The 15,265-nt window shown below is 43.0% G+C and overlaps 1 protein-coding gene and 1 long non-coding RNA gene across 2 annotated transcripts in view; one reads left to right on the top strand and one right to left on the bottom strand.

Annotated features, from left to right (window-relative positions):
- Window positions 1-309: 309 nt before the first annotated feature.
- LOC138067836 (uncharacterized) lies at window positions 310-4,415 on the bottom strand. Its single transcript, XR_011142252.1, has 2 exons — window positions 4,204-4,415; window positions 310-1,324 (listed from the first exon to the last, which is right to left on the bottom strand). It is a non-coding gene; the product is annotated as an uncharacterized lncRNA (long non-coding RNA).
- Window positions 4,416-4,592: 177 nt separating this feature from the next.
- The window catches only part of CCDC6 (coiled-coil domain containing 6), a 51,333-nt gene continuing 40,660 nt past the window's right edge, over window positions 4,593-15,265 (top strand). Inside the window, exon 1 of the mRNA XM_068950759.1 lies at window positions 4,593-4,946. Coding sequence (XP_068806860.1) covers window positions 4,593-4,946 — 354 coding nt within the window. The remainder of the gene's footprint in view (window positions 4,947-15,265) is intronic.

The raw sequence follows: 15,265 nt of genomic DNA, 5'->3' as shown, positions 1-15,265 counted from the left end.
TCTCGTGATTAAGAAACCCAGAATAAAACAACCTGCACTTATATTCCCAGGCAGACAGGAAGAATAATACTTTACAGAGATGCAATTCCTTCATATGTTATAGCCATTGAAATTTACTGTGGCACAGAACAAAAAAGTAGTATATTTAGAGATAATGAAATCCTTACTTGCCATCAATGAAAAAATTACTGTTGTTAAAAGACCCCTTCATAAATAATTGAGAAACCAATTACACAGCCTTGGTGACTAATTTATCCAGGAGCAATATGGACCACATTACTCCATATAATGAACAGCATGTATGCGCCATTATATTTCACTACAGCTCATTCCTTTATTCAGCTGCTCCTTAAAGAAATAAAAAAATAAAACTAATGCACATAGTAATCAGAAAATACATTAGCTAAAATGAGACACGTGCATTAATGTATCTTAATTCAAAACGGTTTTACAGAAGCGCAGAGGCCTGACTTAACATGCCGCTTAGCGTCTGTGCCTTAAATGGGAGCTGGGCTTCAATGAAATGCACTGTCAGTATTATGGCTTTTAAAGGAGGCTTTGCATTAGCTCTGCTCTTGGATGGATGAGGTGAAGTCCAGCCTGCTCGACTCTCGGGTGGCTGACAGCAACTCTGTTCAGCTGGAAAAACGGCCTCTCCGTGAGCCTGGCTGCAGTAACTCTGCTCTTGCCATGGGGACAACCCCCCCCCAGACTAGCTGTGGTTAGATGTTCTGCCCGATTTAAATGTTTGTATTATTAAAGCTGCTTGGGAAAGATGTGGCAGGCTCTGCAATACTGATCTCGGCTATCTGATTATGAACCTAATTTCGTTGCAAAATCTTACAGCAGCCAGCAGCAGAATTCCCTTTATTGTATATAAGATGTATTCCAGTAAAAGCAAATAGCTTTCCACACCTCAGAAAATGATCCTGAATGTAAATCAACTATTCCGGTAAGGAATTTTCCTCCTCTTTCTAGTCCCTGTACATTATCTGATCTGGACAAGGAAAACGCTTCTAAATCTGGCAAACACTCAGGCAGGAGACTGATGCGATAAAGATTTTTTCTCTCTTTCGGAAGAGGCTCGGCTGCAGACGCTTCTGGAGCGCTCTCAGCTCCCACCCTGAACCCAGGAAGCAGAGGGAGCTCAGCAAACGCAACACCTGCAGCAGAAACGCTGAAGAGGACCCAGCTGCCTGCCCTTGTCCTGCTGCGCGGTCGTGCGATGGGGGAGGGAAACGGTTTTCCACCTTGAACGGGTGCTGCTTGCGGGCTCTGCTCGAACAAGTCTTCTCTCTTGCATGTTTTACTCCAATTCTTGAATCTGAACAAATGAAAGGAGTAATTGTGAGGTACGGCGGAGCTTGTAGTGCTCCTCAAGGCAGTGTTCTCACTTGGTTCATGAACCGATATGCTGCTTGGCACTTTGGGTCACTTGAACCACTTCTAGAGGAAGCTGGAAACTGGGTATGCTGCTTTTTTTTTTTTTTGAAATAGCAGTAAAAAAATGCACTATTTAAAATCAACAGCTTTGCCTCAGCAAAAATATGTTTTTCCAAACTCACTCAAACATGCAGATTGTACTATGTATGAGTTCAGTGCTGGCATAATTTATCAGAGCAGTAATTTTTTCTTAATGCTGGATGAACTGTAACTCTTTTAAGCTTTACAGATGCCCCTTTAAGGGAGTCAAGCAGCGGAAAAAAAGGCGGATGCTCTGCAGTCGGGCCTGCTTTGAGGGCAGGTGGTGCGGGGTGAGGGAAGCCGGAGCAGGCAGCCCGCACCGTGCCCTGCCGGGAAGGAGCGCGGGCGCTGCAGGAAAGCCTCGCATGGCGAAGCCCGCAGCTACGATAAGGAGCAATGCGAATTCGAAATGTACAGCAGCCAGATCCGCTGTAACCTAGTGCTGAATAAAGTGGAAGGAATGCTGTTAAATCTGTTTCCACGGTGATGTTATTTCCAGTTAGCTTACTTTCTCGTTTTGCCCAGAACATTGGTTTTCCAGAATCCATATCCAAGGTAACAAACAGCTTGTCTCCAGCTATAAGACCCAGATAGGAATTAAACTGGACAAGAAATATGTTCTTGAGGCACTTAGCTTAGGAAAATCAATATTCCCTAGAATTTACTGTATGATTAGTTAGGTGGTTCAGAAGAAACGCTTCCTCCATTTTGCTGTGCCTGGTGACCTGCAAATTTATCAGTTACGTAGCTTTTACCATCTTGAAATACATTTGAAAAACACTAATAGCGGAGTTGGCTGAGGGAAGCTGCCAGCTTGACAGACAAATGACAGACAAAAATGTCATTTTTGTTCATTGGCAGCGCAAGGATGCAGAGGAAGAGCATGTGAACAGAGGTTCATCTTGCATTAAACAGCACAAATAATGAGGGACAGTCAAGAGGAAAGAGTTAAAAACAATACTGCTATATTGGTGCAAAGCTGTTATGAGGAAGAAATTGACCCTCCCTATAAAAAAAATAAAACCCATGAGGACATTATTCATGTCATCTTCAAGCATGGGTACTGAAATATCTCATTTACTTGTCAGTGCCTTTCACATGTACTTTTTGCAATCTACTGGGAGGTTGGACGGTCCAGCTGAACTTGTTAGCTTCAGTGGGGGTTTCTCCCTCGCAGTGTTGCTTCCCCTTTCTTGTGCAGCAGAACTGTAGCATCTGCGCTAACCCCACTGCATATGTGTAAATATATATAAAATATGCATATGTATACATGCATATGTATAATTTTATTTAAAAAAAGGTTTTAAGTTCATTTAATGGTATATAAATATTCACATTTGCTGAAGTCATGGGCTCCCAGCCTTGCGCTATGATCTGGACCAAAGAGCTGCTGTGTGGGCCCAGGTGTTTTCTACGCACATCACAGTGCAGATTTATGTGCGCAGTATTTTTTCCATATATTTAGGTTTAAAATCTGGGGTTTGGGTATAAGCTATAACATTATTATTTTAGTGTTTTTTTTAGAAGTTTCATTTAAAAGCCATACCACTGACGGATAATTAAAGCAGTATTAAAGCAGAATAGGGTTTTTTTTTTTTTTTTTACATTTATTCTAAAATGAAACCCAACATTGTTAGTAGCAGGAGGAGGGGAAAAAAGCCCACACTGAGACTTTCCTTTACACAATGCCTAAGTCTGCAAGTCTGCAAACCCTTTCTCACAGTAAGTGACTCATAAAAGCAGCCAGCGGCAGCTGGCGTACCTATAACCTGGGGAAATCGGGCCGCTTTCATTCAGGCCTGTACAGATAGAGCTTTTTAGCTTTAAATATTCAAGAGCGTAAAACGCTGTGAACTTTGTCACTCAGTTCTCTGCAGGCTCCTTAGCTGATTCAAGAGACCAGGGTAGGGGGCTATGGAGGAAAAAGGTGTTTCATCAGCGGAGGAATAAGGAGGCCCCGTCTCCCACGGATTCGTGCCCTGCGTCCCGACGCTTGCCACGCTAACGCTGCGCTCTCCGTGGCGTTAGGGCTAACTCCGCACCGCACGTTTTGTCTGTGGTTGGCCAGCAAACGTGCTGCCCGGGCCACCCGGCCCCTAACGTGCGATGAGCGATGGCTCTGCCGCTGCGGAGCGGGCGCGCTCGCGCGGCTCCTGCGGTTCAAGAAAACTGCCGCAGACGGGTAAGTCAGCGCGCTGCAGCTCGGCACCGAATTTGGTTGATACAGCGGCCAACAGATTCAGAAGTTACCAGAGAGAAAAGGCGGACGGCGCGGTCGCACACGCCTCGCTTGTTATTTCGAGGCCTGAAGAAGGAACACAAAACGCTAAAACCGTCGATTAGGGAGAGGTTGGGATGTTCCGGCCAGAAGGAATCGGTTTCGGTTTTTTCCTAATCCTCCAGACTATATAAAATCTAACTCTGTTTTCTTTGTCCCGTGGGCTCCAGTGGCAAATTAAGGCATTTCGGAGGGGTTGGCAAGGCAAGCCGGGCCGGGGGCGGCCGGGGGCCCGCGCTGGGCCCCGAGCCCTGCGAAGAGAGGGCGGGCGGGCGCGACCCCTCTCTCCGCGCTTCCCCAGGCGCACGGCGGCCCAGGAAACCTGCCGCTCGCCGCATCGCTGGCGACACAAGGGCTTTTGGTCAGAGGGAAAAACAAAAAGAAGGAAGCGGGGAGGAAAGCACGGCCTCCATCATCCTGCCACTGCGCGACGGCAGCGTGCGAGCGGGGTAAAACTGTACCTCTGCCTCCGTGCGCGCAGTCTGCCGCCGACGGAGATGCCCTCGGGAACGTAACAGTAAGAAGTAACAGCAGGAAAAACAACAGCGAGGGAGGAAAGCGCCAGGGGCAGGGGAGGCCCAGGGCGCGGGGCGAGCGGCGAAGGCCGCGCGGGCGACGCCGCGCGGGCGGCCGTTGGCGGCGGCCGTTGGGGCGGTTGGGGCGGTTGGGGCGGCAGGCGGCGCTGTGGGCGGGCGGCGCGCGCGGGCCGGGGCGGGCGGCGCCGCTCTTGGGGCGCGCGGCGCCTGCGCGGTGGGGCGGGGCGGGGAGGGAGGGGCGGGGCGGGGCGGGGAGGGCGGCGCCGCCCCCTGCTCGCCTGGCAGCGCGGCGGAGGGCGGGAGCGGCGGCGGCGATGGCGGACAGCGCCAGCGAGAGCGACACGGACGGCGCGGGCGGCAGCGGCGGCGGCGTGGCGGGGCCGCTGGGGCCGGGCTGCGCGGCGGCGGCGGCGGCGGCGGCGGCGGCAGCGGGGCCTGGCGGCGGCGGCGGCGGCGGCCCCGGCGGCGGCCCCGGCCCCGGCCCCGGCGGCGGGGGCAAGGCGGGCGGCATCGTGATCTCGCCGTTCCGGCTGGAGGAGCTGACGAACCGGCTGGCCTCGCTGCAGCAGGAGAACAAGGTGCTGAAGATCGAGCTGGAGACCTACAAGCTCAAGTGCAAGGCGCTGCAGGAGGAGAACCGCGACCTGCGCAAGGCCAGCGTCACCATCGTGAGTGCCGCCGCCGGCCGCGCCCGGCCCGGCCCGGCCCCGGGATGGCGGGGGGGGCGGGGGGTAACGGCCGCCGGCCCCCCTCGCCCCCCCCCCCCCACGTACCTGCCCCCGCTCAGCGGCGGCTGAAGGCCCCGCTCAGGGGCTATAGCGGCGGCTTGGCAGGGTTTCCGTCCTGTTTGTTTATTTATTGTGGTGTAAGGCCAGGTAAGAGCAGTGGGGGGGGGGGGGGGTGGATGCTAGGTGCTCCCTGACGCTTCTCCCAGTAGCGAGGAGGTTTCGCCCGAGCGAAAGAGAGTAAAATCTGCGCGGATGAGGGAACATCCTTCCAGCCGTCACCTCCTCGGTCACTGCGGCGAAGCAGTAAGTTGCAGGAAAGTGGCTAGCTTACTGTAAAAGCGTTTAATTCCTTTTTTTTTTTTTTTTTAACCCCCCTACTGTTTCACTTGCTATATTATTTCAGGAATTAATTTAGAGACTCATTTAAAATAAAACTCTAAAACGCAGTGCAGGTAACGTGCTGCTTCGCCCTGGGGAAGGCTCAGCTACTGACTTGTAAGCGCTGAGAGGATAACTCGTTTTAAATTATGTGATTAGGCAGCAATCCTATATAAAGTAGATATAAAGGTGTGATTCATGTCACCTTTTTTTTTTTCCTGCGAGTTAGGCATTTAGAGTAGCTTTTTGATAATTTTGCTGTTAGAGTGATCATTCAGGTGTTATAATGATCGTGGTCTCTATGCAAGCAAACTAGATAACTTGTCAAAGACTGTCGTTACAGGAAACCCTGGTATTTGTCTTCACTGTCCTGTACATCATTACTCGTCCAGATATAGATGCAGTGAGAGAGACTGATCCCACCTGTATGCGTTCGCTCTCTTCTTATCTGATTTTCACAGAGCTTTGCTTTCTTACAAGCATAATAGCTGTTTTATTGATAATTGGGTTTTGTCACCAAGAAATCTCACCAAGAAATGGGATCTGGCGCTTATCTCTACAAACCTCTCGTCTGCTCCCACTAGTAAGCATTCAGTGTCTAGCAGGATGTGGGCCGGAAGAGAGCATGAAATACAATACAGAAGTAATTTATTCAAGGATGACAAATATAGTGCCAGCCAGGGAAACGTATGCTTTGTTAATACTTTACGAGAAGAGAACGTGTCTTAACGAGGTAGCAGTGGAGTGCCTTCTAATGCTGAAAGGGGCTAAGACATCTTGTCAGTCAGACATTTTCTCTTTGCCTGTTAGAAAGACACAGTATCTTTCTAAACGCCTGGTAGGTGCATTGTTGTTTGTAAATAACTTACCTGGAAAGAATTGCAGTTATTTTGGAGTTTTCTCTAGGGACTAATTACCTTATAGTTTCAGCAGACTTTAATTTACAAGAAGGAGGTATTTTTCTTAAATCTAAAATTCAGTCTGCATAATTTTGACATCTTGGGTAAAGAGATAAGGTGTCACTCTTCTACAGCAACCTGTAGGCTGTCTAGAAAACTGGCATCTGTAGCAGATGCTCTGGTATTCCAAAGCAGTGTGTACGACTGACTAAACCACTTCTAATTCAGCAAGCGGCAAAATAATGAATGCAGAACATAAGTTTTTTCAGGCCGCCAAGACTTTGTGCTGTGATTTACATAGTCCTTAATGTAAACACATTTGCAATCAAAATACTTTGTCATGTTATGGTAGCGTGAAAGTGACTGGTGATGAATGTTGTTGGAACATTGAAATATATGCCATTTGCATGTAAATGTAATTAAATATGAAGTTTTTCTAATTTTTCTTCATTGTGATTATAAACCTTTGTCAATTTACTCCTGCACAACCCAGCTCGAGTTCCTTGCAGGCTTATTACCGCACTGGAAGATTTATGTAGCATACCACTTTCCTGTTGTAGACGTTGTCATGTCACAGATCAGTTTTGCCTCTTATCGTTTGTTGAAGAGGAGCTGTGAAGCACAAATGAAACGAACAGGTAGCTGAAGAAAGCAACTTAAATAACGAAACCCATATGCTACAGGTGAAGGTGAATCTTCCAACCATGCGGCCCTTCATCTGTGGGCCTTTCGGCATCCCCTTGTGTTAGCGCCGCACAGACACTTAAGCTTCATTTAGTTCTCTCCCTCGTCTTCAGTGTTCTTGACTATTGACCTTTTTCCCATTAGGATACACCAGATAGAAAGCAGTGTTTCTCCTCCTTCCCCTTGGGTCTGTACTGGTGTATATGTTAATATGCATCTTCTTTTTTGTTTCTGTACTTGTGCCTAGTCAGCCTGAATGTGTACTCTTTGGAAATTATTTAGTCGCTTGCTGCATAGGATCCTCTTAGCTGTATTTTTTAGTTAAGCCTTGTGTCAGAAGGTTGAAAAGAAGTGTTCAGTGTGGGAGGTCTGTGTTGAATAGTTGTTCTTAGAAAACCGACCGAGAAAAAGGTGTTGACTTTGCAGGGTTATATGCTGGCTAACTTCATATCAGCTCTCATCTAAGATATGTAAGAACAGATGCTTTAATACTAAAATCTGTAAAGTTGGTTTGGCCTGAGTGTGCTTCTAAAGCGGTGTGCAAACTCTACTTCTTCCAGCAGCCTGAAGTACAAGTGAAATTATACTATCGCTCTTGTGCAAGACTGTGAAATTACATAAATATGCACGATACCTTTGTCTCACCTGCTGTTACTGGGACAAAGCGGGAGGAGGGGGGTTGCGAGGGGCGGGGAGCTAGGTAAATTTTTGAAGTACTCTCTAGTTGTGCAAGAGTGTTACATTACAAGATAAGTTTCAGATCAAGTACTAAGAAGAAATAACTAAGACTGCTTGATCCATTTGAAGAGTCCCTTTTGCGCATATTTAGCGATCTTTAATTATATGATCTCCTTATATGTTTCTGCAAGATTGCTTTTAGGAAATGGAAGGGATGGTGCCTTGGTAGGGAAAAGTCACACGTCTGGAAATCTTAAGTGTTCCGTGTTTGTAACATGAAGTAGTTTGTTTTGGCTATAGTGCTACATTACCAAAAGTGGATTTCCTGTGTGAACTTCCTTACTTTCTTGGTGAAAAAGTTCTGTTAGGGAAATGTCATACTTGCACTGAACCAGACTTAGTCCATTAACTTCTCTAGTGAAACAAGAGTACATTCAAAGCTGTGAGGGACTACTTTACAAAGAACTGAATCGGTGTGCGTCACAAAAGCTGAAATACTTCACTCACGTGTTTTTGTGTCTTGGTCAGGATTTTTCTTTTGAAGTCAGTAGAACTTGGGTTTCCAACACTTTTCTTTCTTTCTTTCTTTCCAGTGTTTGCTGTAACAAAGTTATCCTGTTTCGGTGAAAGCTATGTAACCTGAATGGATACTAAGCATTTTGTTTTCTTTGTTTTTCGTTGTGAAGTGACAGCCCTCATACAAATAGAATACTTACTGAAAAAAAAAAAAGTTTCTAATCCATAATTCCTACAGGTACATACATGCTTAATTTCAGGTGTTAGATTTGGTAGTTTCATTCATGTGAATTGACCTGTTGTAGTCAGGCGTTTTCTGTACTGTTAGAAAAATAAAATATAATAAGCCTTATTCTGTTAATTATTTGTTTAACTGAGATGAAGATAATGTATTTGAGTAGCCTTAGTTTGAAAACATTCCCGCTCCAGAAGGCTCGATGCAGCAGTTCTAACGCTTTGTAATGCGGATTCTGTAGGAACTGCTGCTCAGGTTTTTTTTTTTTTTTTTTGCAGTTTGCTTTAGAGAGAAGAAAAGTATCTTAGAAATCCCGTTGCGATGTGGTATGTGGATCCCCCAAAAGCATCGCCAATGAAGAAGAAACAGTCTGATCCCAAATGCTAGTGGCATAAATAACAGTAAGCTGCTGGTTTCTTTGAGCTTGCCATTAGTCATTAGTGTCTGGTCATGACTTCTGGAGTGTTTGGTGCTGAGGGATGTTGGGACATGAGACTACTGGGGTCTCCTGGAGGTTGTGAGTGGCTGTATTTTACTGAGAGAGAGCTGTTACCCTTGTATCCATAGCCAAACCACCTGTTCTTACTCTGCACCTCGGATCTGAGCTTGGCTTCTTCTGTTCTTTATCTTGAGTGCTAGCAGAGGGCCGTTGTATCTCTTGGGTTCACCCTCCTCTTTATATTTCTGCAAAGCTATGTGAACAAGCTCCTACCAGTTGGGAAAAAGCAATGGAAGAAAAAGGCCTACTCAGCTCTGATTTCTGCGCGTGTAGTCACAAATTCGGAAGAAATTTGTTGCTGCCTATAACAGGCATGTCCTGAAAACAAACAGGCTTTTCTGGGAATTACAGATTGGAAAAATCCCATGTGGTATAGTAGGGTTGTTACAGTTTTCTCAGTAAACAACCAGACTTAAATGCTGCAAATAAATATAATTCTAGCATTTTGTTCTCAAGGAAGTGTATGTGAGGTGGGCTTTCTTGGTTGTTTGGTTGGGTGTTGCTTTTCGTTTGCTTGTTTTGTGGTCCGCTGTCGTGGTCCTTCATGGAAAATGTCAGCCTAGGCAGATAGTTTTGGAAAGTTACTGGGTGTGCCATATTGTTGAAAATCCCCTGCAAAAATGCTTTTTAATGGCTTTTTCCTTTCTTGGAATTTGCACCAGGATTTAAAAACAGACTACCTGTTTCAGTACAGAATAGGTGTATTAACAGTAGGGAAAAAAGGACAGAATATGTCAACTGAATCAAAAAATGAACCTTTTAAATGTGCTTAGTTAATGGGAGAGGGTGAATGCAAGAAATCAGTCAGCAGTGGCTGGAGGCAGAAAGCAAACAAAACAAATGAACAGATTAATATTTTAAAAGATAATTTGTAAGTCTGTTGTTGACTATTTCAAAGTAGGTCTTGCTAATCTTAAACGTCTTTTTTCAATATAGCTAGTTGTTTATGTGAAAGAGGTTGATCTGCCTTTTTTGTGATGTCTTCTGTAGTTCTGAGAAGTCTTTCTGGAGCATTTATATTTGACTATTGTTTTTAGCTCTAGTTTGTAGCTGGTGAAAACGTTTCAGAGTATTGACAAGTTGCACATCAAGTGGATGAATGAAAGAAATAGTTCAGAACTTTTATAAAGCTAAAACTCTTAGCTCATCAAATGACTTATTTTAGAAATATTTTGTTTTATCTGCTTTTTTGAGTAAAGACACCTTTCTTTGCTGAGATTAATAAATTCATGCATGATGAAACTTCGTATAAAATCTTTTGGGAAGGGCAGACAAAGGAAGGGTCTTTTATCAGAATTTTACATTTGCCTCAGATTCTCAAGGAGTATCTATGGAGTTTCCATTAAACAATTGAAAAAGAAGAAGGACTCCTAATAATGAACTTTGGTGTGAACTTTTTTGGGCCTTAGGTTAACAATGCTATTAGCTGCTGCACTGCTGGGAACCTAATAATAGTAAAGGTATATTATCATCTGTTTACATTCAATAGTTATATGTAACCTCTAGCATATTGAATTCACAGGGGGAAAAAAAATACTATCAGTGGAAACAACACATTACTATTTGTCTGTTATAGACAGTCTATCTTCTTCAATACGGATGAAGTAGAATTGAGAAATTGTTGCCAGTTTCTGTCCTGTATAGAATTCAGTTTGTATAGTTAATGAACAATAGTTATTAATGATAGTTAATAAACAAGCCTAAACATAGGAGCTTGTACCTTCAAAGAGTTTGAGCCCTAAAAGAGTTACTAAATCATCTGAATTGGTTTGGGTCACAGATGTTGACGTTTCTTTGAGTTGTACCTACATTGAATCCCCGACCTTATCTTGAAACTTACCTTTGGGAAGAGTACCCAGCTTTGATTTTGAAGACTCAGAGATGAAGAATGCGTTGTTTAGTCTTGTGCTTGAAGGCTTCTGATTCCCTGTGGGAGTTCTTGGGTCAGGTTCTGTAACGTGGACGCCTCGGTTCTTGCTGTGCCTTTGGGCTAGGTTAATGAGCTCTTTCGAACCCACGGTCTTCTCCTCGTGAAGATCCCTAGAGGCTCTAGTAGGTACCTCCTAGTCTGCCTTGATAAACTGAAGTAAGCTCTCAAGCTGTGAAACGCTGGAAGTCTAATGTGCCAGACCAAAAATACTGTGGCCATATGATGCACTGATCTAGCATAAACACATTTGCCTGGTTCAGGTTTGTTCAGATGTTTCTAATAGCTTAATTTAGATCTGACAGGTTTTACTTTTTCATCAGATATCATCTGTCTTCCTCTGTGAGCTTACTGGTGTATGCTCTGGCTAATTTGGCGGAAATACCGCTGAATACCTGTGCCTTTTGCAGATCAGATTTGTATTGCTGGATTGTCCAGTAAGATATGATTTGGTGCTAAAAAGCGCGAAATCATGGTCTTGGGTAAAGCGTTTTCCCTTGTTCTTGGATTTTTTTTGAGGCTCTTCTGTGTAATCTCTCTATTTTTCTTTACAAAGAGGTACCAACCTGTTAATTATTTTTCTTTAATCAATTTCACCAATACTATGTACGTAAGTCAAAGCAAGCTGTGTATTGTGGTCTTGTGTGTTGGAGGCTTGACGGTTTTGTTTAGTATACTTTGTTACAACATCATTTGTGAAGGTAATGCTGAGTTGTTGTTTGCTTCTTCTCTCTAGATCCGTTTTTAGTCATCTCCAAGAGAGAATCCCCTGGTTTATAGGAGTGGCGAAGGCTCCTTGTTTTCAAAAGTGGTAGCTTTAGTAAAACTCATTTTACTGTAGATGAAACAAAACATCAAGGTGTCTGTGTGTTTTCTGTTACTGTTTACAGTCTTTCTAATCTCTGTCTCCCAGAGTTTATGACAGTGACTTACCGAATAACAATTTACAGTAAGTGTTTTCATCAACCTCATGCTTAGTACAAGTTGGTGAGAAATTTCATTAGAAATTCCCCACTGATAACTATTTTTGAGCCAATTTGGCATTTCTGCTGTATACTTTATAGCCATTTTAATAAAGGGTGATGTGTATTACTAAATGAAGAAGTCATACTGGTGCCATACACGTCCTGCCTCTCTGCTGTTATCCTTACTGCAGATGGGCCTTGCTTGCAAGATGAATCTATGCTTAGTTGCCTATAAAACTGTGCTGACTGATCCTTTTTATTTCTCTATCCTTTATATAGTAAGTGTGTTTGTTATCAGACTGTGTCTGATAACCCACTATGTCCTGCTTGCCTTTCAGTGTTACACAATATCTCTCCTTTTTCTGTCCATTAGTTCATTGGTATTCTGGTGTTTAATAATGGTGGAATGTCTTCAGTTGTCAGGGATATCGGTGTGCCGCTTTGAATTGCACTGGGGGTGGAAGTGAAATTAGAACTGGCGTTTTAGAGTACTTTTTGGAATTTTTAATAATGCAAAGTTCTTGGTGTTTCTGTAGCATTGCTAATTTGCATATCTGTGCGTTTCTCTTAAATTAACTTCACTCTCTCATCGAGGCTGTATATTGAATAATGTGTCAAACCTCGTTTGTAGAGAGCTTTTATTTTAAGAGCATTGTTTGATGTTGGCTTTGAAAACGTACCGAGACCAGTGGCCGTTCTTTCTTAGTATGTATCTCCATTAACTTCAACACGCTTTCAGCAGGAGAGAGTTGTTTTAATATTTTCAGCATTGCACGCCTAGCAGGCTTACCTTGGCCAAAGCAAAAGTATTCATGTGTCCTGCTGTGTACCTGCTAGCATTTTTTTCATGAAATCCTCTGTTTTTTCACAAGTACAATGCAAGGCACCCATCCAGTTAAGTACCCCCAGTACTAGGCGTTTTGCATCATCCACACCTGTAGGTTTAGATGATGCAGAGTAAAACATGAGGCTTTTCTGAGGTCGCATCCCCTTTGATAGTCCTAGTATTGAAAAGCTAACGTAGACAAGACTTCAGAATAATTCTCAAACCCTGGTATTTCTGTACTTCATTTTAGTTACAGTTTTGAGCATAATGGAGTTTGAATTTTATTGCTGTGTTCAAAGGACAAAGGAAGGCTGCTTTTTTCCAGGGTAGATGTATTGTCTGTGGAATATTTTTGTGCACTTGTTAATTCATGGCTAACTTGTCTTCATTGCCCGTTTCCTTCCACTGCTTTTATTTCCAACTTCAGTCAATATTAAACTCATTATTTCCTTAAGTCCTTAGTCTGAAGCATTGGTATGCATGGGGCTTATTTCCATCTGTAGCATGGAAATGCTAAAACTCTGGGTAGTAAATGAAGAAATAAGACTCATGTGGAGGATAGATGACTCTCTACTGTGTTAAGCAGTCTTACACAAATGCAAGTGACTCCAATAAAAGATTTTTTTTCACTCTGAATTTCATAGAGTACACTTGGGTGGAATTTCAGGTAGAAGCTAGAAGACCTCAAAAATGCGTGGGATAGCAGCCCTAAAGTCACTAGGTATATAGGTAGTCAACTGATTCACTATTTTGGTCTTCCTATATATATGAGAATTAGCATGGGTACAACAAATATTCAGCTGCCAGTTTAGCAAGGGGAGTTCAATGTCTGGTAAACTAGATGAGCTAAATTTAGAGGACACTGCGGGAGGATGTAGTGCCAGTTTCTCCCAAACAGCTCTTGAAATGTGATTGGAATGAAGAAACAAGATGATGCTCTTCCAAAGGAGAGAAAATAGTCAGCAGTAGACATCTGATGTGTTTCAGCATAACCTCTTAAAAGCAACAGAGAGAAACAGTTGCTTTGCTGTTCCCTTTTGGGCTTGGGGGGTGGAAGGAGGTTGCTGAATTTAGCAGCAGAGCAAGAATCGTCTTTATCTTCCTCTTTTAAAAAAAAAAAAAAAAAAGCGTGATAGGGACAAAATGTACAAATTGAATTTTGCACTGGATTTGGAAGCTAAACAGTGAATGGAAAAGAGACAAAGACCTGTTCTGGAAAAAAGGAAAAAAATGAAAAAAAAATGTTATGAAAGAACTTCCCATGGATCAGTAATAGAAAATATTAGAGTAACGTCTTCCAGTGCCGTGTCGGGGGAACATCTAGAAGGGAGCGTCTCAAATTCTACTTCTGTTGTTAAGTCTTGTCTTACTGAAGAGATATCATTCTTAACTAAATGAACAGTCATCGTCCCATCTGAATATATGGGATGAAAGAACGAAGTAATAACGGAAGTCAAGACATTTGGGGTAAACTACTCTGAAGTGAAAAAGGCAAATGTGTAGATAGACACTGAACCACAAACTGTAGCTGTATAGATTTTACAGCTCTGTGGAGTGTAAGTATTCCTTGATCAAAGTTAAAGTAAAATGTTTGGAGAAACATAGAAACAATATTTAATCCTGACATGTGGATTTGTAATTTTTTCAACTTTTCTATCAAAATACAAATATTATAAGCTAATTGCTATCCTGTAGTGATATTTCTTTCAATTCCTGAGTCATCTACCCCTTCATGTCTTCTGTTGCTGTAATTTTGTTCCTGGAAAGAGGATATTCCTTCAGCTAATCAAATGATATCCTAATTGAGGGAGAAACTCTTTAGCTTAATGTTTTGGGTTTTTTTTGCCCTGTCAACTCCGAGTTTGACTTTTGTTTGAAATCTGATATTCTATGCGTTAATATCGCACACAATCTATTTTACACAGTTTGGGGTAAGCTTGATGAGGTAGATATGGTATCTCTTTAGCTGTGCTGTAGATTGAAACATCCTAGCAGTTTTTCGGCTATCTATAAACTTTGCTAAGATGTTTTATTCCATAAACTGCCTCAAAATGTGATATTTCTGCTTATTGCTATGAAGCTACATTGCCTTTAGTTCCTTTATTGTTGTTGATGCCAAACATGATATTTAAAATTCTTAACCGCATAGATAAATAACTCCACAGTGCTATAGCTTGGTCCTTAATAAAGGTGTAAATGATTCTTCTATTTCTTGCTGTTCCTTACAGTTTAATTTCTACTTTCAGTGGAGGATGTTGGAAGGTATATTTTTGCAGTGGTAGGATCACCACTTTCTGTTTCTCTTCACTTTCAAATAAACAGCAGAAGTAGTTACTCTGAATTTTACAGAACTTAGTTTTTTATCACTACTTTGCCAAGAGCTTTAAACAATACATATTTTTTATGTCTGCAGCAACTGAAGAGTAGCAGTTTTGCCCAGCTAGTGTTGCCAGGAGTTGATTCAGTAAACTAAAGTCCTGCCCTTTAAAGCCTGAAATCTTCCTTGAATCTAGAGGAGTGAGAGTGGGAAGGGTGGGGAGAGGTGAGTGAGAATAACTCCAGAAAGTCTTTTATTTAAAAGGTAAATCTAACCTCAGGTATAGATTTGCAAAAATTCCCTTTTCTGTGCAAAATGAGACACTGCACTGAGGT

Source organism: Struthio camelus, chromosome 7, assembly GCF_040807025.1.
Source record: "Struthio camelus isolate bStrCam1 chromosome 7, bStrCam1.hap1, whole genome shotgun sequence".
Taxonomy (NCBI): Eukaryota; Metazoa; Chordata; class Aves; order Struthioniformes; family Struthionidae; genus Struthio; species Struthio camelus.
This window is presented reverse-complemented; position numbering and strand designations above follow the sequence as displayed.